The 25,645-nt window shown below is 44.9% G+C and overlaps 1 protein-coding gene across 2 annotated transcripts in view; it reads left to right on the forward strand.

Annotated features, from left to right (window-relative positions):
* KAZN (kazrin, periplakin interacting protein) overlaps positions 1-25,645 on the forward strand; it is a 1,120,978-nt gene that overhangs the window by 587,686 nt on the left and 507,647 nt on the right. For both annotated transcript variants that reach the window (XR_005451048.1, XM_038746129.1), the window contains exon 3: positions 19,896-20,079. Coding sequence is in view for 1 of the 2 variants with exons in the window: in XM_038746129.1 (XP_038602057.1) it covers positions 19,896-20,079 (184 nt within the window). In the remaining variant the exon portion in view is untranslated. The remainder of the gene's footprint in view (positions 1-19,895; positions 20,080-25,645) is intronic.

Genomic DNA, 25,645 nt, shown 5'->3' on the forward strand with positions numbered 1-25,645 from the left:
TCATTCAACAGTATTTATTGTGTGCTTACTGTGTGCAAAGCACTGTACTAAGGGCTTGGACCTAGTAAGTGTTTAACAAATACCACAATTATTAACTATGAAAATTACCATGCACCAGGGGCCTGGTTGACAACTCCGAGATCCCTTTTGTGAAGGGTGACATAGAGGTCTGAGCCCATCATCATGGAGTTGCAATTTGCTTTGTTTCTCCTTCAGTGCATTCCCTTGGGGCTGCTCACATTATGCTCATCTGCCATTTTTCAGCCCACTCAGCTTTCTGAATTCTTCCTACAGTTTATCCCCATCTGAATGGCACTCTCCCACAGAGCTCAGTGTCGTCTGCAAATATGAGATTTTGCTGCATACTCCCTCTTCCAGATCATTTATGCTGATTGTTAAACAAAACCACGCCTAGTACTAATCCCTGGAGGACCTATTTCCACTTTTGCATCTCAAAAGGTGGCCATTTTCCCCTACCTCTATCTCCTATCTTTTAGCCAGTTTTCTACACACTATAGAATGTTTCCTCCAATCCCATGATTGTCTTGTCTTATGCTGTTATCTCTGACCCATAGAGACACTATGGACCCATCTGTCCCAGAACGCCCCACCTCCATCTGCAATCGTTCTGGTAATGTATCCATAGTTTTCTTGGTAAAAATATGGAAGTGGTTTACCACTGCCTCCTTCCATGCAAGAAGTTTAATCTGAAGCCAGTTAACACTCAGTTGGGTTTGACAGAGCAGAATACATACGCTGAACTCTTTCAGCTTGAGGCTCCCATGGCACTGCTGCCATCCCGTGATTAGTCAGTTTTATTTTTAAAGCCTCATATTTGGAATCTGGTCAGTGTTCTTTTGGAAATCTGAATATAATTGTCTTTTAAATCTCTTCTAACCAGATTTGAATCAACCCTTTGAAAGAACTCGAACAGATTAGTGTGGTTTGCTCTCTCCATTTCATAGATATTGTTGTCTTCACCATCTCCAGGGTATGTTTCTGTAAGTGCTCAGTAATCATGCCCAGTGTAAAAATGAGACAGAACAAAAATTCTAAGGACCACTTCTAGAACTCATTCTATAGATGGGAGTTATTACTTTGGAGGTCTACCAGCCCTACAGTTCTGAGGCTATTTGCAAAAGACAGGTTATTACACTCCGTCACCAGAGTTCTCCAATTTCTCTTCCAACTTTTTTCAGAATTCTGGGGTACATGTCCTCCCATTATGGTGATTACTAGCTAGTTTATCAATTTGGTAAAGAACATCTAACATTTTATTACAGTTAGAGTAGTGGTGTCTAGTCGATATGTCTTAAGCAGTGTTTCCATAAGTGAAAGACTTTTTCTAGTTTAGACAGGAATGTTCAAAAGTTAGGGATCGGAGGCTGAATTAGAATGAGTATTCAGAAGAGAAAAAAACATGAGTTGGTGAATATTTGTGAGAAACAGGGGAAAGAGGAATTAGTACAGGCAAAACATGGTGTTTTTATGAGTCAAAATAACCAGAATGGGGAGTATACACAATTTCATCAGCTCTTAAAAGATTGTACATTCTTAGTCAACTTATTGCCTTATAGGAGTCAGTTTATTTTTATGCTTTTCCCCAGGATAAGGATACCACACTGGTGGTATGTGTAAGTCTATTATTACCAGTGTGAAAACAATTAATTTGGAAAGTGGCATTAAATATTTTGGAGGAATTTGCATAATAGGGGCCAACCTATTATTAGAAGCAACATTAGCGGATAGAGCACGAGCCTGGAAGTCAGGAGGATCTGGGTTCTAATCCCAGCTCCACCACTTACCTACTCTGTGACCTTGGGCAAGTCACTTCACTTCACTTCTCTGTGCCTCAGTTCTCTCATCTGTAAAATGGGACTCTGAACCCCATTTGGGAGAGGAACTATGTCCAACCTTATTAGCTAGTGGTTTAGTGAAAAGAGCACGAGCTTCAGAGTCAGAGGTCATGGGTTCTAATCCCAGCTCTGCCACTTGTCTGCTGTGTGACCTTGGGCAAGCCACTTAACTTATCTGTGCCTCAGTTACCTCATCTGTAAAATGGGAATTAAGACTGTGAGTCCCACTGGGACAACCTGATGACCTTGTATCTACCCAGAGCTTAGAACAGTGCTTGGCACATAGTAAGCACTTAAATACCATTATTATCATTGTAATTATTACAGTGCCTCACACATTGTAAGTGCTTAACAAGTACCATTCCAAAAAAGATTTTTAAAACCCTGTATTTTGAGGGTGGGAGCAAAGAGGTGGTAGAGTTTTGAGGGGAGAAGGGGAATTGAAGGAGAAAATCTCTGAAGAGCTAACAAGCCAGAAAACCATGCTTCTGTCTTTCCAAGCTTGACTGGAAATGCTTAAAGGGATTCGAGTGAGGCAAGGAGTCCAGCTCAAAGGACTGTGGGAGGCATTGCCACCGTTGTCCTTGTAAACTTGTCATCTGTGATGTCAACAATCAAAAAGAGTTCCTGCACCACTTTGAGGTGAATAGTGGAACTGGTCCCTCCCTCCTGGAAGATTAATTCAATCAGCCCATCAAATGTATATATTAAATTCCTCCTGAGTGCACAGCAGGTGTTAAGCAACTTGGAAATTACCATAATAATGAGGGTATTTGTTAAGCCCTTATTATGTGTCACTAGGGTACTAGGGTAGATATAAGGTAATCAGGTTGGGCACAGTCCCTGTCCCACATTGGGCTCACAGTCTTAATCCCTATTTTACAGAAGAGTAACCGAGGCCCAGAGAAGTTATTAATAATAATAATAACAATGGTATTTGTTAATTCATTCAGTCATATTTATTGAGCGCTTACTGTGTGCAGAGCAATTTACTAAACACTTGGAAAGTACAATTCAGCAACAGAGACAATCCCTACCCAAAAATGGACTCACAGGTGCTTACTATGTGCCAGGCACTGTTCTAAGCACTGGGGTAGATACAGGGTAATCATGTTGGACACAGTCCCTGTCCCTCATAAGGCTCACAATCTTGTCTTGTCCAAGGTCATACAGCAGACAAGTGGAGGAGCCCGGATTAGAAGCCAGGCCCTTCTGACTGTGAGGCCCATGCTCTATCCAACTGGGCCATGCTGCTTCATAACAGAGTTCAATACAATAATAATAATAATGATGGCATTTGTAAAGCACTTACTGTGTGCGAAGCACTGTTCTAAGCACTGGGGAGAGATATAAGGTGATCAGGTTGTCCCACGTGGGGCTCACAGTCTTAATCCCCATTTTACAGATGCGGTAACTGGGGTACAGAGAAGTGACTTGCCCACAGTCACACAACTGACAAGTGGCAGAGCCGGAATTAGAACCCATGACCACTGACTCCCAACCCCGGGCTCTATCCACTGAGCCATGCTGCTTCCCTAATAGAGTTAGAGTTAGTAACTAATAGAGTTAGTAGGTGTTATCCCTGCTCTCAAGGAATTTACAATCTAGTGGGGGAGGTGGACATTAAAATGAATTGCAGATATGGGAAGCAGTTGAGTATAAGTTTATGGACATGAGTGCTGTAGGACTGGGATGGGATGAGTATCAAAATTCTTAAGGAGAACAGACCCAAATGCATAGTTGAATAGGGTGGGAAAATGAGAGATAAAAAAAGGCTTTCTGGAGTAGATATGCTTTTAGAAGGGCTCAGTAAAGTCCTATATGATTCTAGGACCAAAGAGCACAAAGCACAGATTTTGTTGAATCACAAAACTGTTTTTTGGGGGTTTTTTAAAAATGATATTTGTTAAATGCTTACTATGTACCAGGCACTATATTAAACGCTAGGGTAGATGCAAGAAAATCAGTTTGGACACTGTCCATATCCTGCATGGGGCTCACAGTATTAATCCCCATTTTCCAGATGAGGTGCAGAGAAGTTAAATGACTTGCCCAATGTCACACAGCAGACAAGTGGCGGAACTGGGATTAGAACTAAGGTCCTTCTGACTTCCAAGCCTGTGCTCTATCCATTAGGCTACACTGTTTCCAAAAGGGAAGTTCCAAAAATCCCTTAATCCACCTTCCTGCCTCCAGAAAGGGGAAGCTCACTATTCTTCACTATCCCTCTAAAGATTGTCCCTATTGCTGAATTGTACTTTCCAAGTGCTTAGTACAGTGCTCTGCACACAGTAAGCACTCAATAAATACAGCATGGCTCAGTGGAAAGAGCCCGGGCTTTGGAGTCAGAGGTCATGGGTTCGAATCCCGGCCCTGCCACATGTCAGCTGTGTGACCTTGGGCAAGTCACTTCACTTCTCTGTGCCTCAGTTCCCTCATCTGTAAAATGGGGATTAAAATTGTGAGCCCCCTGTGGGACAACCTGATCACCTTGTAACCTCCCCAGTGCTTAGAACAGTGCTTTGCACGTAGTAAGCGCTTAACAAATACCATATTATTATTATTATTAAATACAATTGAATGAATGAATCCCAGATAGATATCCTTGTCATTTTAATGATCTCCAGGGAAGGAGGCTGCAGTACAGGGAAAGCTAAAGAGGCTCAAGGAAATAAACTCCATGGGATTGTACTTCCCCAATTAGAACAGTGCTTTGCGTGCAATAAATGCTCAATAAATACCATTGATTGCTAAACTGACCTGCCTAGTGTCCCACCTCTAATGATGATGATGGCATTTATTAAGCGCTTACTATGTGCAAAGCACTGTTCTAAGTGCTGGGGTGGTTACAAGATGATCAGGTTGTCCCTCGGGGGGCTCACAGTCTTAATCCCCATTTTACAGATGAGGTAACTGAGGCCCAGAGAAGTTAAGTGACTTGCCCAAGGTCACACAGCTGACAATTGGTGGAGCTGGGCAGTGCTCTGCACACAGTAAGTGCTCAATAAATACGATTGAATGAATGAAACCATGACTTCTGACTCCAAAGCCCATGTTCTTTCCACTGAGCCATGCTGCTTCTCTAATGACCTCTAATGACTGAGGCAGGAGGTCAGGACCCCTTAGCAGAATTCAGCAGACCAATCAAGAATCACACTGTCAAGTTCAGGAGAACTCAAAGAAAAACTAGTATACATCTATCAGGTAAGAGATAAAATAGTTGTATGTTATTACATGTTTAAGTATATTTTATCCTAGACAGTTAATATTTATTTAATTCATTCACATGGATGAATGTAAAGGCCTAGTGGCCTTTACAGGGAGTCAGAGGATGTGGGTTCTAATCCCAGCTCCACCACTTGTCTGCTGAGTGACTTTGGGCAAGTCACATCACTTCTTTGGAAACAGAAGTCATGGGTTCAAATCCCAGCTCCGCCACCTGTCAGCTGTGTGACTTTGGGCAAGTCACTTAACTTCTCTGGGCCTCAGTTACCTCATCTGTAAAATGGGGATTAAGACTATGAGCCCCACGTGGGACAACCTGATTACCTTGTATCTACACCACTGCTTAGAACAGTGCCTGGCATATAGTAAGCACTTAACAAATCTTATAAGCACTTACTACAGTGTTCTGCACACAGTAAGCGCTCAGTAAATACAATTATATGAAAAGGGGATTACATTGTAAGCAGAATTTTAAGTGATTACTTAATGGAATGTTTGAAAATAAAAACTACACTCAGAGGAATACGTTGATTAAATTTACACACATACACACCCTACCCACACACAAAACATGGGGGATCAGTCATTGTTTTCCGTGGCTGAGAAATTGCTTAGAAAGCCAAAAAGACTATTCATCCTCACTTGTGTATTTTAGGCCCACATTGAGAATGCCCTGATTTTGTAATAATGATAATTATTATTATGGTATTTGTTAAGCACTTACTACGTGCTAGATACTGTACTAGTGCTGGGGTGGATACAAGCGAATCAGGTTGGCCCCAGTCCCTGTCCCATGTGTGGCTCATGGTGTGGCTCAGTTAAAGATGAGGTAACTGAGGCCCAGTGATTTCAAGTGACTTGCCCAAGGTCACACAGCTGGGATTAGAACCCATGGGGATTAGAACCCATGACCTTCTGACTCCCGGGCCCAGGCTCTATCCACTATGCCATGCTGCTGTGTAGTTGGCAAGGCACTCCTATCTTGAAGCACTGTGCTCTATTTGCTTTCCTCCTAAAATCTTTTTCTGAGTCATTCCACTTTTTAAAGTCAAGACTGTGGTACGATGGCAGATAGACTTATGGTGAGTGGGGAGAAGGAGGAAGAAAACATTCTGGAAAGGAATGCAACTGCTAAGTTTACATTGGCTTTACTATGCTTTACTACTGTCTCTCACCCCAGCTGTGAGCCTGAACCCCCTGTCCCTGATAGTCTCTGTAGTGGTTTACCAGCTTCTGAGAGCATGAGTTAAATGCCACTCAGCTTAAAGCAAACAGTGGAAATGGACAAGAGATACATTTTTAGATTGGTGGCACTAGCAGGTGATAATTAGAATAAACAAAGGATCCACTTGCAAAGAGGAAGGGTAATTTTCTGTGGCCCCCTGGGTGGACTATTTGAAGGAGAAGAGTAGGTGTCAGGAAACCTCCGAGGTAGTTGTGAAGAAAAAACCTGTGAAGAGAATCAATACTCAGCTCCCCTTTTATTCAGACTTTATTTATTTTTTAAGGCATTTATTAAGCAAAGCACTGTTCTAAGCGATGGGGAGGTTACAAGGTGATCAGGTTATCCCACGGAGGGGTCACGGTCTTAATCCCCATTTTACAGATGAGGGAACTGAGACACAGAGAAGTTAAGTGACTTGCCCAAAGTCACACAGCTGACAAGTGGCAGAGCAGGGATTTGAACCCATGACCTCTGACTCCAAAGCCCATGCTCTTACCACTGACCCACACTGCTTCTTGTGTGAGTGCACGTAGAGAGCAGGGTTCAGTATCCTCCTCCTCCTCCTCAGGGCTGGATTTTTCTTCTTATCAGGAGCTCTGTATTTATTATCAATTTATAGTTATGGCTCACCATAGAGAAAGTCCATGACTTAAGACTTTTTGAGTTAAGATGAACAGCACTTACGTTTCTAAATTCACACTGTATTTCTGTTTTACAACTCTAGCCTTCTTATAAGTTTTAGCTCTCATGGAGAAGACAATTGTGGGGGTTACAGGACTCATGGGGAATTGAAATGATTGAAAAACTGTAGTTGGAGGAGGCAGGAATGACGGAGAAAATATTAAAAGGGTGGGTGTGGGTGTCAGAGTGGAAGAGGCTAGGGTACAGGGAATGGGTGGGAGAGTTACCATATCTCAAGGCAGAATCTCTAGCAAGGGCCAACATATCTATTGTATTTCTGATTAAGTAAAATTTGGACAACCTATTGTGAACTGGAGATTCAATATACATGCATTCATGTAGAAGTATTACTCGCCTACAATTGATTAACACAATTCTGGATAAGTTGGGTAAAACTAGGTTATTTAATTCACTATGGTTCAGGAACCAATCCCCAATTTTTAACAGGATTCCTATGAAAAAATTGCTTCCTACCTACAACATTACTATCTGACACAGTTTTCAAGAGCTAATTATGTTATAGATCTGAGGACTGTAGGTGGAAAAGCAGAGTGGTTTAGTGGAAAGGGCATGGGCTTGGGAGTCAGAAGTCGTGGATTCTAATCCCGCCTCTGCCACTTGTCAGCTGTGTGACCTTGGGCAAGTCACTTAACTTCTCTGTGCCTCAGTTACCTCATCTTTAAAATGGGGACTAAAAATGTGAGTCCCACGTGGGACAACCTGATTACCCTGTATCTACCCCAGTGCTTAGAACAGTGCTTGGCACATAGTAAGCACTTAACAAACACCACAGTTATTATTATTATTACCTGGCATTTTGCTGGCAAACCACAAAAAAAAAATGGGAAGAGAAAATGGCGATTGGACACTGTTGGTTTGGAGATCAGAGTTGTTGGGGTGCTTTGCCAAAAGATGGGCTTTAGGGCAGGGTTTGTGGTAAGGATAACTGGGTGAAGAGACATCGACAGCTTAAGGATCTCTGCTGATCGTTTAGGCTGAGCCTTGCAGCCCAGGAAAGGAGGCGGCCAGCCCCTACTCCACTGGTACTTCCCATCAGCACCCTCTCCATCCTGGGAAGAGTGTGAGACAAGAGGTGTCAGTGCCCTGCACACAGTAAGCACTCAATAAATACGATTGAATGAATGAATGAACCTTGAGAATGTTGGGAAAGCCAAGTCTTTGGCTGTGGGTAGGACTGTTATAAATGTTGGTCTCTTAGCTGCAACTCTGTGACTGAGAGCCTGAAATTCTGCTCCTCTAATAATAATAATGGTATTTGTTAACCACTTACTCTGTGCCAGACACGGTACTAAAGACTGGGGTGGGTACAAGCAAATTGGGTTGAACACAGTCCCTGTCCCATATAGGGCTTACAGTCTCAATCCCCATTTTAAAGATGAGGTAACTGAGGCACAGAGAAGTGAAATGACTTGCCCAAGGTCACACAGCAGGCAAGCAGCAGAGCGGGGATTAGAACTCATGACCTTCTGACTCCCGGGCCCGTGCTCTATCCACTACACCATGCTGCTTCTCTAGACATAGTAACCTACTATTTATCTTTGTCCTTTTCTTTTATTCCATTTTTGGGGGTTTTATTATTTTCATCTTTCCATATGTATCTGCCACCAACTCTCTCCGCCCCCTTTATTCTTTAATTGTGAGCCCCTTGGGCACCAGGGGCCATCAAGTAATCAATAATTCTTATTAAGTGCTTACTATGTGCAGAGCACTGTATCAAGTGCTTGGGAGAGTACAAGCACTTAGTAAAGTGCTCTGCACACAGTGAGCACTCAATAAATACGATTGAATGAATGGAGTCAGAAAACACAATCCCTCAAGGAGCTTACTATCTATCATCAATTGTATTTATTGAGCGCTTACTGTGTGCAGAGCACTGTACTAAGCGCTTGGGAAGTACAAGTTGGCAACATATAGAGACAGTCCCTACCCAAGAAGACATTAAGTAAATTAAAATAGATTGTAAGCTCCTTGAGGTCAGTGATCATGCCTACTGACTCTATTGCATTATACTCTTTCCAAGGACATAGTACAGTGCTCTGCCCACAGTAAGTGCTCAGTAAATATCACTGACTGATAAATTGCAGGTAGGGGAGGCAAACAAGTATGCGTATATGTATATAGGTCTAATTCTCACCTATTTTTTCTCTCCAGAGTTTAATAGTACTTTGCACACAGTAGGTAGTACTTATTCTAGACAAAATTTGGGAGAAATATTTCCAGAAATAGGTCTTAACATCAAACAACCTTTTTACCACTTCCAAAAGTTGGCTGATTTTCAGATGCAAGTGGCTCTCATGGTGGACTAAACTGTGTACCAAAGACTCAGGACCTCTTCTCTAGAAGCTAACAATTTAAACTATCACCTTGACCCATAGCTTTTTTTTTCTTTTTAAATTATTTCCAAATCCATAGTGTGTTGGGAGCTTGTCGATTAAACTTGGGGTGGGAGGGTTATAACCCTTCTCCCCATTCACCATGGGCTTTCTTGTTGATATATTCAAACAACTGTTGAGGACTTACTGAACACTAAACTTTGTAACAAGCACTTAGGAGAGCACAAAGGAAGCAAGACTCATGTTTCCTTGCCTTCAAGGAGCTTACAATTTAATGGGAGAGTCATAGAGAAATTACTCACAAATAGTGAAAGCAGGAGAAAGATCAAGCTGCAGCAGGAAGTAAGACATATATATGAGCATGAAATAGGAATAAATAGTTGAATATAAAAATATATAAATTAAAATCTACATATGTTCATAAATACTTTAGATAGCAAAAAAACCCAACAACCCATAAGTGCTAAGGGAAGTTGATGGGTTTATGAATACATGGGAAAATGCTCCTGGATTTCTACTCTGTACTGTTGTTTTGTATTTATAATATTTCATCTTCCTTACTGTGTCTGACGACAAACAATTCCCTACCTTATTTTTAGATTGCAAGTCCCTGGAGGGCCAGAGATTGTGTCTAACTCCTAGCACTATATTTTTCCCAGAGCTTATTACAGTGTTCTGCTCACAAAAAGCTTTTAACAAATACATTCATGACTACTACTTTTTGGAAGAATTATAGGAAGGCCTTGAAGATGTGGAAGATTGTAGGCAGGCAAATTTGGAAAGGGGGGATTTCCAAGCTGGGTGAAGAATGTGAGTGAGGGGTAGTCTAGATGGGGGAGTCTAGAACCTGGTACAGTTAGGAGAGTTTGGGTGGGTGAGCTCATTGTGGGCAGGAATGTGTCTGTTTGTTAATTAATTAATTAATGATGGCATTTATTAAATGCTTACTATGTGCAAAGCACTGTTCTAAGCACTGGGGAGGTTACAAGGTGATCAGGTTGTCCCATGGGGGGCTCACAGTCTTAGTCCCCATTTTACAGATGAGGTAACTGAGACACAGAGAAGTTAAGTGACTTGCCCAAAGTCACACAGCTGACAAGTGGCAGAGCCGGGATTTGAACCCATGACCTCTGACTCCAAAGCCCGAGCTCTTTCCACTGAGCCACGCTGCTTCTCTTGTTTGTTGTTATATTGTACTCTCCCAAGTGTACATAGTACATAGTACATGTCATAGTACAGTGCTTTACACACAGTAAGTACTCAATAAATACAAATGAATGAATGGTCTTTTCCAAACATCATGTATTTTAAGGAAAATAGAAAATTGAAGGGAAGTGAGGGCTTCCTGGTTCATCAGAAATAAAGGAACAAACTGGATTTGGGGAGGAAAAGGTGTGTAAACTCCATGCGGGCAGGGAATGTGACTACAAAATCTGTTATATGGTACTCTCCCAAGCACTGAGTACAGTGCTCTGCACACAGTAAACACTCAATTAATATGACAGAGTGATTGATTAATTGAGAGAGATGGTGGTGGACTGGAAAGGACAATGAAACCTAGAGAAAATGGCTTCTACAGTCATGGAGAGGAAGTGGCACAGATCATCTCTCTCCTACTATTCCTCTCCAAACTCCTTGAGTGAGTTGTCTACACTTTGCTGTCTCAAGTTCCTCCTTTCCAAGTCTCTCCTTGACCGCCTCCACTCTGACTTTCGTCCCCTTCACCCCACAGAAACCACCCTCTCAAACGTCACCAGTGATCTCCTTCTTGCCAAATCCAATTGCCTCTACTCCATCCGAATCCTCTTCAACTTCTCAGCTGCCTTTGACACCCGTCTCTCCTCCTTGGCTTCACAGACACTGCCCTCTCCTGGTTCTTCTCCTATTTCTTTGGCTGCTCATTCTTATTCTCTTTCATGGGCTTCTCCTCTGCTTCCCAACCCCTAACTGTGGGAGTCCCTCAAGGTTCAGGTTTGGGTCCTATTCTATCCTCCATCTAAGCCCACTCTCTTGGAGAACTCATTCACTCCCATGGCTTCAACTACCACCTCTATGTGGATGATTCCCAAATCTACATCTCCAGCCCAGTTCTCTATCCCTTTCTGCAGTCTTGCATTTCCTCTTGCCTTCAAGACATCTCTACTTGAATGTCCCACTAACACCTCAAACTTATCCTGTCTAAAACAGAACTGTTTTTCTCACCCAAACCCTGTCCTTCCCTGACTTTCCTGTAACTGTAGACACCACCGCCATCCTTCCTGTCTCACAAGCCCATGACCTTGATGTCATCCTAAGCACATCTCTCATTGAACCCTCATATTCACTCTAAATCCTGTTGGTTCAATCTTCACAACATCGCTAAAATCCACCCTTTCCTCTCAATCCAAACTGCTACCATGTTAATCCACACACTTATACTATCCTGCCTTGATTACTGTATCAGTCTCCTTGATGACTTCCCTGCCTCCTGTCTCTCCCCACTCCAGTTCATACTTCACTCTGCCTTCCGGATCATTTTTCTACGAAAACATTCCATCCATGTTTCCCCACTCCTCAAGAACCTCCAGTGGTTGCCCATCCTCCTCCTCCTCAAACAGAAACTCCTTACTATAGGTTTGAAAGCACTCAATCACCTTTTCATTCATTCAATCATATTTACTGAACGCTTACTGTGTGCAGAGCACTGTACTAAATGCTTGGGAAGTACAAGTTGGCAACATATAGAGACGGTCCCTACCCATCAGTGGGCTCACAGTCTAGAAGGGGGAGACAGAGAACAAAACAAAACATATTAACAAAATAAAATAAATGGAATAAACATGAACAAATAAAATAAATAAATTTTATTTAACTTACCTCCCTGCTCTACTATTACAACCTAGCCCGCTTACATCACTCCTCTAATGCTAACCTATTCACTATACTTAAATCTCATCTTTCTCACCACCGACCTCTCACCCACGTCCTGTCTCTGACCTGGAATGCTGTCTCTCTTCATAAAAGTAGACAACTACTTTTCCCACCTTCAAAGCCTTACTGAAGGCTCATCTCCTCCAAGAGGTCTTTCCTGACTAAACCCTCATTTCCTCTTCTTCCACTCCCTTCTGTATTTGAATTTCAACTTCTGAGGTTTGTATAGCCCTTGCATAACAAGAACTTGGAATAAAACTAACTAAAGCTGCCTTTAACTAAAGCTGGCTCTAAGTTCCTTTTGGATGAGAAAGACCTATTCAGTACTTCACACCCAGTAGGCAATAAATATCATTAATTGTTTTGATTAAAAGTACAGCCTTCTCAGATTGTCCGTCAACCTCCCCCTTTAGAGACACTATCCACTCCAACTGTCAGTCCTGGAAGCCGATGCATGTCTTTTTGATATTTCTCTTGATTATATCTAATTGAATACTCAGGTCTTTAAAATTTGCCTTCACCACTGCCTTGCAGGGTAAAACTCTTGAGGAAAGGGACCGGATGTTACTCTTCTTTTGTAATTACTCAGCACCTAGTACAGAAGTACTATGTCCTATAGATTTTAAGCTTCTTGAGGGTAGGGACAATATTTTTTTCTTCTTTTGTAATAAATTCCCCTTCAATCAGTCAGTCAACCAATGGTACTTTTGGAATGTGCATTGTATGCAGAGCGTTGTGTTTGCTTGACTCCATCCCAGTGCTTAGTACAGTACTTGGCCCATAGTAAGTGCTTCACAAATACCACAATTATTATTATTAAGCACTTACTGTGCATAGAGCACTGTATTAATTCATTCAATCATATTTACGTGTCCTAGTGGAAAGAGCATGGGCTTGGGAGTCAAAGGATGTGCGTTCTAATCCCGGCTCCGCCACTCGTGTGCTGTGTGACCTTGGGCAAGCCACTTAGCTTCTCTGTGTCTGTTACCTCATCTGTAAAATGAGGAATAAGACTGTGAGCCCCACGTGGGACAACCTGATTACCTTGTATTTACCCCAGTGCTTAGAACAGTGCTTGGCACATAGTAAGTGCTTAATAAATACCATAATTATTACTATTACTTATTGATCACTTACTGTGTGCAGAGCACTATACTAAGTGCTTGGGAAGTACAATTCAGCAACAGAGACAATCCCTGCTCACAACGGGCTCACAACCTAGAAGGGGGAAGATAGACATCAAAACAAGTAAACAAGCATCAGTAGTATCATTATAAATAAAAAGAATTGTATATATCCATCATTAATAAAAATAAATAGAATTTTAATTATAAATGTGTACATATATACCCAAGTGCCGTGGGGCAGGGAGGGGGTAGAGCAAAGGGAGCGATGGGGAGGGGGAGCAGAGGAAAAGGGGGCTTATTATGAAGCACTTGGGAGAATATAATACAATAGAATCTATAGACCTGATCCCTATCCACAAACTTTAACTCTTGGAGAGGACAATAGAATAAGTATTTGTCCTCAAAGAGCTTCCAACCCAATCTCAAGGATTGCTTTGCACTAGATTGGCATAAGTAGGCACTGTTGCTGCTGCTGATGATGATAATAATAGTAATCATGGTATTTGTTAAGCGCTTACTATGTGCCAAGCACTGTTCTAAGCACTGGGGTAGATACAGGATAATGACATGGGAAACGTAACATTTAGCATCACACATTGTATCAGGAACCAAGAACCTTAATGGAATGGGAAGCAGTGTGGCCTCGTGGATAAACCATGGGCCTGGGAATCAGAGGACTTGGGTTCTAATCCCTGTTCAGTCACTTGGCTGCTATGTGACTGAGCAAATCAATCAATCAATCAATCGTATTTATTGAGCGCTTACTATGTGCAGAGCACTGTACTAAGCGCTTGGGAAGTACAAATTGGCATCACATAGAGACAGTCCCTACCCATCAGTGGGCTCACAGTCTAAAAGGGGGAGACAGAGAACAGAACCAAACATACCAACAAAATAAAATAAGTAGGATAGAAATGTACAAGTAAAATAGAGTAATAAATATGTACAACCATATATACATATATACAGGTGCTGTGGGGAAGGGAAGGAGGTAAGACGGGGGGATGGAGAGGGGGACGAGGGGGAGAGGAAAGAAGGGGCTCAGTCTGGGAAGGCCTCCTGGAGGAGGTGAGCTCTCAGCAGGGCCTTGAAGGGAGGAAGAGAGCTAGCTTGGCGGATGGGCAGAGGGAGGGCATTCCAGGCCCGGGGGATGACGTGGGCCGGGGGTCGATGGCGGGACAGGCGAGAGCGAGGTACAGTGAGGAGATTAGTGGTGGAGGAGCGGAGGGTGCGGGCTGGGCAGTAGAAGGAGAGAAGGGAGGTGAGGTAGGAGGGGGCGAGGTGATGGACAGCCTTGAAGCCCAGGGTGAGGAGTTTCTGCCTGATGCGCAGATTGATCGGTAGCCATTGGAGGTTTTTGAGGAGGGGAGTAATATGTCCAGAGCGTTTCTGGACAAAGATAATCCGGGCAGCAGCATGAAGTATGGATTGAAGTGGAGAGAGACACGAGGATGGGAGATCAGAGAGAAGGCTAGTGCAGTAGTCCAGACGGGATAGGATGAGAGCTTGAATGAGCAGGGTAGCGGTTTGGATGGAGAGGAAAGGGCGGATCTTGGCAATGTTGCGGAGCTGAGACCGGCAGGTTTTGGTGACGGCTTGGATGTGAGGGGTGAATGAGAGAGCGGAGTCGAGGATGACACCAAGGTTGCGGGCTTGTGAGACTTCACTTCACTTCACTTTTCTGTGCCTCAGTTTCCACTGCTGCAAAAGGGGGATTCAGTACCTGTTCTCCCTCCTACTTACATTATGAACCTCATGTGGGACAGGGACTATATTCAGTCTCATTGGTTTGTATTTACCTCAACACTTAGACAAGTACTTGACACAAAGTAAGTACTTAACGATTACCATTAGAAAAAACAAACAAACTTTTAAGTGGATCCAATGTAGTATCTACTGCATAACCCTTAGTACACTGTGCACTCACTGACAACATTTAGTAGTGAAACTGGTAGTCGATGACCAATACAGAAGCTTTTTTTATACTGAGGGCAAACTCAGAAATGCATAGTCATGTCTTTTGATGTCAGGGTGGGGTGAGGGTAAAGGCTAGAAATTGGGTAGGTAGAGTATCAGCTGGCTGCAGTATTCTTAAACCCAGCTGGAGAATTTGAAATGTCAAGTGAAGGTAAACCTCGACCCCAACAGGATTCTTATTCCCAGCTCAATCAATAACCCCTATTCCTTGAATACTTACTGTGTGCAGAGCACTGTATTAAGCACTTGGAAGAGCATGATACAAAAGAGTAAATATAAACATCCCTTTTCACAAGGAGTTTACAGACTAGAGGGGGAGACAAACATCCAAATAAATTACAGATGGATAGGTACACATGTGCTGGGGGAGGGGTGACAATCACAAAGTCAATTTCTTCTTCCAATTAGAGAAATACGGTGAAAGTTTATTAGTCTTGTGAATAGTCCTCCCAGTAATACTTAATTAGGAACAAGGGTCAAAATTGTTAATCCCCTTAATTAGCCTTTGTCCTCCTGGAGATTCAGGATGGTTAAAAGTTTTTTTTCTTAGGTTTTGAGAACCTAGAGGAAGTGGCATGGCCTAGTGGATACAGCACAGGCCTGAGAGTCAGAAGGACCTGGGTTCTAATGCCAGCTCCACCACTCGTCTGCTGTGTGACGTTGGACAAGTCTTCATTTCACCTCTCCGTGTCTCAGTTACATCATCTATAAAATGGAGATTGAGACTGTTAGCCCCATGTGGGACAGGGAACGTGTCCAGCCTGACGGGGAAGCAGCGTGGATTAGTGGAAAGAGCACAGGCTTGGAAGTCAGAGGTCGTGGGTTCTAATCCCTGCTCTGCCACTTATCAGCTGTGTGATTTGGGGCAAATCACTTTAACTTCTCTGTGCCTCAGTTACCTCATCTGTAAAATGGAGATTAAGACTGTGAGCCCTACGTGGGACAACCTGATAACCTTGTATCTACCCCAGCGCTTAGAACAGTGCTTGGCACATAGTAAGCACTTAACAAATACCATCATTATTATTATTACCCTGTATCTACCCCAGTGCTTAGAACAGTGCCTGGCACAAAGTAAACACTTAAATACCATTAAAAAAAAACCCTTAGCTGCAAGTCTTTTTTAAATAAGGGGCATCTCAGAACAGCTCAAATAGTGCCATTTTTCTTGGATATAGTATTTTTCGGGAGGGTTAGGATAAAGGGGATGAGGGGTGTGGAATCTGGGGGACAAGGGACTGGGAAATCCTCCTTCTGCTGACATGCTAGAAAGGAAAACAAAGTAACAAAAAAAAACCCCACAAAAAACTTTTTAAAGCCTTCAAAGTCACCCGAGGAATGCTCACTTCATTCTCAAGATCATGACAGTTTTGCTGCGTACATAACCAGCAAAGATAAAAAGGAAAAAGGACTGGTCAGTGATATCGGGATTGATGTAGGTGAAAGCCCCTCCTAGACTGTGAGCCCGGTGTTGGGTAGGGGACCGTCACCATATGTTGCCGACTTGTCCTTCCCAAGCGCTTAGTACAGTGCTCTACACACAGTAAGCGCTCAATAAATACGATTGAATGAATGAATGAAAAGCCAAAGAAATGCGGTATTTCTTTTTTCTTTCATTTTTGGTGCTTTTCCTTCAGAACCCCGCGAAGATTGCCGGGTTTGGTTAAACTCCTTGTAGAGAGAAACTGGAAGAAGGAAAAAAAAAGTCACATTTTTGGAGTTAATTTTTCTAAGACGTTTGCAGGCCCGTTCTGTAAATGTTATTTGAAAAGATAGCTCCCTCCCAAGGACCCCGGCATACTGCAGTTACCAAACTCGTTACAGACTGCCCAAGGCCAAACGCCAAGACGGGGCTATGTGAAACGGGCAACCAAAATCCCCACGCAGCGAGGGTGGAGCTCAAAATGGGACTCCCTGCTGTTATCGATGTGAGTGTAAACGTTGTCCCGTTTGCCTGGGAGGGCCCTGGTAGCCATGGTAACAGGGGGCGGTGTCCGGGACCCACGTGAAACAGATCCGCACGGGGAACTGGCCCCAGGGAGCCAGTTCTTCTTCCTTTTTTCTTTGATGGGACCCTGGTCCCATTTTCCAGAAGAGTAAACTGAGCCTTCCCTCCTTAGGGAAGGCCCCAGCCTGAGAAATCCTCTTTTTGGGAGGGGGTGACGAATTACCCCCCTGCCCCAAGGAAAAGGGACCGGCCCCGTCCCTACCCCGGGTAAGTGGGAGAGAAGGGAATAATAATAATGATCGTAGCATTAAGTGCTTACTATATGCCAGGCACTGTACTATTACCCTCCCACCCCCAACACCCAAGAAAAGAGACCAGCCCGTCCCTACCCCGGCTAAGTGGGAGAGAAGGGAATAATAATAATGACATTTGTCAAGCGCTTACTATGTGCCAGGCACTGTATTATTCCTCCCCCCCCCCCCAAAAAAAAGGGGAGCAGCCCGTCCCTACCCCGGGTAAGTGGGAGAGAAGGAATCATAATAATGACATTTGTTCAGCACTTACTGTGTGCTAGACATCGTACTATTCCCCCCCCCCCCCCCCCCCCGCGAAAAGGGAGCAGCCCGTCCCTACCCCGGGTAAGTGGGAGAGAAGGGAATAATTATAATGATGACATTTGTTCAGCACTCACTATGTGCAAAGCACTGTACTATTTTCCCCCCGCCCCCGAGAAAAGGGAGCAGCCCCGTCCGTAGGCCGGTTACGTGGGCGAGAAGGGAAGAGCGGGGCGATAATAATAATAATGGCATTTATTCTAGACTGTGAGCCCGTTGTTGTGTAGGGACCGTCTCTATATGTTGCCGACTTGTACTTCCCAAGCGCTTAGTACAGTGCTCTGCACACAGTAAGCGCTCAATAAATACGATTGAATGAATGAATCTATAATTCTATTTATATTGATGCCTGTCTACTTGTTTTGCTGTCTCCCCCTTCTAGACTGTGGGGTAGGGACCGTCTCTATCTGTTGCCGACTTGTACTTCCCAAGCGCTCAGTCCAGTGCTCTTCACGCAGTAAGCGCTCAATCAATACGACTGAATTAATGAATTTACTAAGCGCTTACTATGTGCAAAGCGCTGGGGCCGTTACAAGGGAGATCTCCGCGGCTCCCAAAGTGGGTGGGGTGGGGGGGGGGGAAGATTCATTCATTCATTCGTATTGATTCATTCATTCAATCGTATTGATTGAGCGCTTACTGTGTGCAGAGCACTGTACTAAGCGCTTGGAAAGTACAAATCGGCAACATGTAGAGACGGTCCCTACCCAACAGCGGGCTCACAGTCTAGAAGAGCGCTTACTATGAGCAAAGCGCTGTTCTAAGCGCTGGGGCGGTTACAAGGGCGATCTCCGCGACTCCCAAAGTGTGGGGGGGGGGGGGGAGGCGACATTCATTCACTCATTCGTATTGATTCATTCATTCAATCGTATTGATTGAGCGCTTACTGTGTGCAGAGCACTGTACTAAGCGCTTGGGAAGTACAAGTTGGCAACGTATAGAGACGGTCCCTACCCAACAGCGGGCTCACAGTCTAGAAGAGCGCTTACTGTGTGCAGAGCACTGGACTAAGCGCTTGGGAAGTACAAATCGGCAACATAGACGGTTCCTACCCAACAACGGGCACTGTACTAAGCGCTTGGGAAGTACAAGTTGGCAACATAGAGAGACAGTCCCTACCCAACAGCGGGCTCACAGTCTGGAAGAGCGCTGACTGTGTGCACAGCATTCATTCAATCGTATTTATTGAGCGCTTACTTTGTGCAGAGCACTGTACTAAGCGCTTGGGATGTAAAAGTTGGCAACATATAGAGACGGTCCCTACCCAACAGTGGGCTCACAGTCTAGCATAAATGCTATTATTATTATTATCGCCCCGCTCTTCTCATCATCATCAATCGTATTTATTGAGCGCTTACTATGTGCAGAGCACTGGACTAAGCGCTTGGGAAGTACAAATTCTCGCCCACTTACCCGGCCTACGGACGGGGCTGCTTCGTTTTATCGGTGGCGGGGGTGGTACAGTGCTTAGCACATAGTGAGTGCTGAACAAATGCCATTATTATTATTATTATTATTGATTCGTTGTCCCGGGGGTCGTGGGGAGCCGGGGGCTGCTAATCGGGGGGGGTCGGGGCACGGGAGAGACCACCGAGCCTTCCTCGGGGGGGAGGAAAGGAGTCTTGGGAGAGGAGCCCCCCCCCAACTCTTTCCCCCGGAGCGGCCCCCTGACCCCCGATTTTTCCCTTCCTGCGAGATGGGGGTCCCGAGGCGGGGGCGGGGACGGGGGGCTCGTGGAGGGCGGGGGTCCGCAGAGGGAGGGTCCCCCGCATCCCCCCAGAGCCGGCCGCCAGTGGTAGGCTCCATTTAAAGAGGGCGCGTCCCCGCTTTTCCGCGCTATGTCCTCTGCGAAGCCGCCGGCGTCTCCTCCTCCTTGCCCCCTCCTCCCCGCAGCCCCCCGTCCTTCCCCCCGGGGAGAGGAAGGGCAGCCCCGCGGCCGGCGTATCATGCTGCCCTTTGTCCCCCCTGTGCCCCCCAGGCCAAAATCCTGAGCATGATGGAAGACAACAAGCAGCTGGCCCTGCGGATCGATAGGGCCATCCAGGCCGCCAGCCAGGAGGTGACCAACCTAAGAGCCGAGCTGACCGCCACCAACCGGAGACTGGCCGAGCTCAGCGGCCCCGACCCCGCCATCATGGACAACAACCAGCACCATACGCAAGGTACCGAGGACCTGCGATGATAATAGCAATGAATAACATCGCTATCTGTTAGGCGCTTACTATGTGACAAGCCCTGTCCTAAGCGCCTGGGGAGATACAAGGTCATCGGGTTGTCCCACGTGGGGCTCACGGTCTTAAGAAGGATGCGGGTGGACCCTTGACCAGGGGCCTTTAGGCGCTCACTAGGTGCCAAGCACTGTCCTGAGCGCTGGGGGAGATACAAGGTAGTCAGGTTGTCCCACGTGGGGCTCACAGTCTTAGGAAGGATGCGGGTGGACCCTTGACCAGGGGCCTTTAAGTGCTCACTGGATGCCAAGCACTGTCCTGAGCGCTGGGGGAGATACAAGGTAGTCAGGTTGTCCCACGTGGGGCTCACGGTCTTAGGAAGGATGCGGGTGGACCCTTGACCAGGGGCCTTTAGGCGCTCACTAGGTGCCGAGCACTGTCCTGAGCGCTTGGAGAGATACAAGGTAGTCAGGTTGTCCCACGTGGGGCTCACGGTCTTAGGAAGGATGAGGGTTGACCCTTGATCAGGGGCCTTTAGGCGCTCACTAGGTGCCAAGCACTGTCGTAAGCGCTGGGAGAGATACAAGGTAGTCAGGTTGTCCCACGTGGGGCTCACGGTCTTAGGAAGGATGAGGGTTGACCCTTGATCAGGGGCCTTTAGGCGCTCACTAGGTGCCAAGCACTGTCGTAAGCGCTGGGAGAGATACAAGGTAGTCAGGTTGTCCCACGTGGGGCTCACAGTCTTAGGAAGGATGCAGGTGGACCCTTGACCAGGGGCCTTTAGGCGCTCACTAGGTGCCAAGCACTGTCCTGAGCGCTGGGGGAGATACAAGGTAGGTTGTCCCACATGGGGCTCACAGTCTTAGGAAGGATGCGGGTGGACCCTTGACCAGGGGCCTTTAAGCACCCACAGTGTGCCAAGCACTGTCCTAATCGCTGGGAGAGATACAAGGTAGGTTGTCCCACGTGGGGCTCACGGTCTTAGGAAGGATGAGAGTGGACCCTTGACCAGGGGCCTTTAAGCGCTCACTAGGTGCCAATCACTGTCCTAAGCGCTGGGAGAGATACAAGGTAGTCAGGTTGTCCCACGTGGGGCTCACAGTCTTAGGAAGGATGCTGCTGGACCCTTGATCAGGGGCCTTTAGGTGCTCACTAGGTGCCAAACACTGTCGTAAGCGCTGGGAGAGATACAAGGTAGTCAGGTTGTCCCACGTGGGGCGCACAGTCTTAGGAAGGATGCGGGTGGACCCTTGACCGGGGCCTTCATTCATTCAACCGTATTGATTGAGCGGTCACTGTGTGCAGAGCACTGTAGTAAGCGCTTGGGAAGTACAAATCAGCAACATATACCGGCCACCCCCATTCCCGGGGGGCGGAGGAAGTCCTCCACACTCTCCAGGGTTGAAAAAAATCAAACGGGGAGCGAGGGGCAGTCTACCCAGGAAAGCACTCCCATTCCCTGGGGACGTTGGAAGCCCCCCATTCTCCCAAGGGTTGGAAAAAAATCAACGGGGGGCGAAGGGGCACTCTACCCAAATGCCCTCATTATTACCCAGGAAAGCCCAGCCGGACGATAATGACTGTTAGACTTGCGAGGCGGGGGTCCCTCTTTGCGCCGGGCCATTTAATTAACCCTCTTAGCCAGCCGGTGTGACACCCTCCCCCCCAACCCATCCGCAGCCAAACGTGTAATTATAAGGATAATACTGATCATTTTGTTTTCATCACCCTATTTGTGTAAGGGGAGGGAGAGTGAGCTCTGTGCAGAGGGGGGTCGTTTGGGTCTCAGCTGAACCCAATCAATGGGCGAACTTTTCATCTCGCAGGCCCGGACATCTAGTGTCAATCCTTTCCCGGGGGGAGGCCCAAATATCCCAAATTCCTAGAGGTTTATCGCTTCGGTGACAGCTCTGGCCTGGAATCGTAGCTCTCAGTGATACTGTCACATTTTGGGCTGAGGGGGCTTCGGGCAAATCGTGGGGGTGTCGGCGCTTTTTCTGCCCCCCTCCCTTCCAATTCTTTTAACTCGGTGGTATCTGACATTTATTTATATTAGCCGTCCCCATTTGAATTCGTGGCGTCAGTGGAATGCATGCGACGCTAATAACACCCGCTCTGCAGGGAGTTTACGTTTCTGGCAGATATAAACACACAGTGTGTTTTCCCTCTTAGACCTGTTTAGAAGACTGTGAATAACATCCTCGTGCTGATATACGTGCTCTAATGGATAAGGAGGGTGGCTGGGGGTGTGAAGTCTCGGCTTGAAGTGACCCCATGGACTTGGCTTTAAAGAGTAAAACCAACTAGCTGTTGTATGTTGAAGATGTGGAAAGGGTTAATGCAGGATGAGGTATTCCTAAAAATGCATTGTTTGGGCCATGTGGATGGTAATTGCATTTGAGAATCTCTCCTAATCACTTTTGGATTGTGTTGCTTTCTCCTAATTCAATTTCACTGTAACCCAAACTGCTGAAATCCAAAACAAGGGGGGAAATCCATTTAATACAGGGTATTTGAATAGTATGCCACTATAAGAAGCATATGATATCAGTTCAGGAGCTAAAACTGAATTTTCTTATTAATTTCTCAAGAGCCACTGCTTTATGAACTGAAAAGTGACGATTTTCATATTCATCTTCTGCTCCAATTTCAGTTGCTTGGGAAAAGAGGGAAATGTTTGCTTTCCAGTAACTATGTGGGTTGTTTTAGCCTACAGATTAATAATTTCAGGTTGAATTCCATTCCAACTCTTAACAGAGTATCAAGAGTATAATAAAGGTCTTAAGAATTAGCTCAGCAATTTGGTTACAAAGCAGCCATGATATGGTGGTGATTAATGTGTTACTGCCCTGCCGTTTGGAGGCGGAAATCTGGCCAATATCAAACTTGTCCCACACTGTCTTTCAAAATTCACAACTGATATACCGCCTCCGAAGATATCTTGGGCGCCCCGTTTAAAAAGTGTATGGGGATTTGTAATCGATAAATTAGTGTTTAATGTTACAGACTGGGTTCTTCTAACATAAAAATAACCAAGAACTGACATTTGGCAGCCACCAAAGAGGACATGATATTTTCACCAGAGTTCCCACAACCCGAAAGTTAGGTGGCCTTCCTTGACGATCTGTCTGGAGAATGACAGATCATGTCAAACAGGTTGCAGTAAATGCATCGAGTGATTTATGGACTTAATTTTCCACCGGGGTTCCTAGATGAGGGCCACGATTGATGTTGCAGAGGTTTTTAGGACTGCAGGCTCACATTTCCGTTTCTCTGGCCCACTGAAATATGTGAGGCAGAAAAATGAAAATCAGGGAAGGGCATAGGCTCATTACCACTCTAGAAATGCTAGGAGATGCCTCTGAAGTCTGTGTTGGTGTCCCTTCTCAGGGGCAACCGGGTTTTAGTTCATTTGGAAGGAGTTGCCTGTCAGCATGCCCCTCAGGAAACCTGAATTTGCACCTGTGGGACCAATGATAGACATGATTTTGCATTATTCATTTGCTGCAAATGTCTCTCATGTGTGATGTTTCTGCCACTATACGGTATTCAGCAGCTGGGTGTTTTCCCCACACTTCTTGTAGCCTTTCGAAACAGGTGAACCTTTGCTAAGACAGGCTAGCTATTCTATACCATCTCTCCCCTTCATTAAAGGTATCTGTGCTATTAAATGGATTCTGTGGTTGTGTTAATTGACTTCTTGGGCCTAAATAATGTGAGAGTAGCTACCTGCCTTTATTAGTATGGTGATTATATTTTTGGAATGTTCCCAAGGGTCAGGTGAAAGCCCCCCCAAGGTCTACTAGTATTTGTTCTACTGAGCTTTTTCACCCATTTCCTGAGTTGTTCCTTCCCTGGTCCAAGTTTTTCACAGCTGAATGAAATTGCTTTCTATTTTGAAATGTGGAAATGTAAGCCTTCCCCCATAAAACATGTTATGCAAATAAAATGTATTAGCATAAACTGATGTAGAGAGCTTCACTTTTTTTCCCCGGCCAGCAGGCTTGTTAGTTTGCCATTTAGGGGACATGGGGACTTAAAAAAAATTTAATTAAGCAAACTAATAAATTCATCATCAGATGCCTTATTCAAATGGGATTACTGTGCAGTTGGTATTTATGCAGCAAATGTGCCGGGGAGTTGGATTAATTTTTTTTTCTTTTGTGAGCCATCATTTAAAGAAAATAGTAGCTTCTGTAGAATACGTAATCTATGGGATTGCTTTGTGGTTCAATCTAGAGTGTGAAGTGTTGCAGATAGTGGGCTGGGCTGCTTGCAGGGTCTTCCTTCAGACCTGAGGTTGCAAAAACACCTAGGAAACGGCTCATCTCCTGTCTTGAAGAGAGCTGGATGATTTAGAATGAAAATCTCAGCACATACTGTAGAGGGCATCTGTGAGGAGCTACAGTTTACAGATCCTTGCCTTTCGCCTCTCAGGTGTGTGAAGTCAAAGATTCTTTTGACAGGTGTTGGAAGCTGGTTAAAGGTGGAGAGAAGCGAGTTCAGTTTGGTTTGTTACCATTCATCTCGTGCAAGTTAGAAAACTGAATTTGTTGAAAGTCACAGTTCTTAGCTGTTTTCCTCAGTGATTCCTTTCTGGGAAAACGTGTTGGAGAATGCATGCTAGTGCTTTCTGAGGAGGGGAAAAAAAAAAAAAGCAGTTTGTTTCTCTGAAAACTTCTATCTGATGAATGCCTAATATTAGATTCGGTTGGATGCCTTGCTTTAAGTGTAATGAAACAATTAATTAAGCTCCATTGTAACCAATTCAAAGAGGTGTTAACTATATACAACATAAAATACTTAAGCCCAGTAGGATGTGTGCTTGCTGCTATTAATTTTTTTGAAAATAATTATATTTATAGGCACATGAGAAAACACTAAGTGAACATGTTGAGAGGTTCTTTCTGTAAAGCTTATTTAGAGAAAGGATGAAAGGGACTGTTTCCTAGAGATGTGTAAATCTTGGAGTAAGATGGCCAAGTCTTTAACTTTTCTCCCCAACCACCAGACATTAAAATAAGCAGTGAAAGTAGCAGCCACACTCTACCACTACCAAAATAGTAGAAGCCAATCCATTAAGTGTAGAGAAGCAGCTTGGTATACTGGATAGAGCATTGGCCTGGGAGTCAGAAGGTCATAGGTTCTAATCCCAGTTATACCATTTGTCTGCTGTGTGACCTTTGGGCAAGTCACTTCACTTCTCTGTGCCTCAGTTACTTCATCTGTAAAATGTGGATTAAGGCTGTGAGCCTGTTGTGGGACAGGGACTGTGTCCAGTCCATTTTGCTTGTATTTCCCCCAGTGCTTAGTACCATGCCTGGCACATAGCAAGCACTTAACAAATTCCACAATTATTATTATTATTATTATATTATTATTAATAATAAAGGCCATATGATTTGAATTGCATTTGTCAGTCTTGGTGGTGGGGAAAGTGGTTTTTGGGGTCCTGTCCTCCATTCATCACCATTATTCATGTGAAACTCTCCTGTAAGGTGGTGCCTATACTCCCCCACCGCCCCCTCAAGCAAAGTAGGGTTCTAGTTCTAGGGTTCTG

This window comes from Tachyglossus aculeatus, chromosome 5 (genome assembly GCF_015852505.1).
Source record: "Tachyglossus aculeatus isolate mTacAcu1 chromosome 5, mTacAcu1.pri, whole genome shotgun sequence".
Classification (NCBI taxonomy): Eukaryota; Metazoa; Chordata; class Mammalia; order Monotremata; family Tachyglossidae; genus Tachyglossus; species Tachyglossus aculeatus.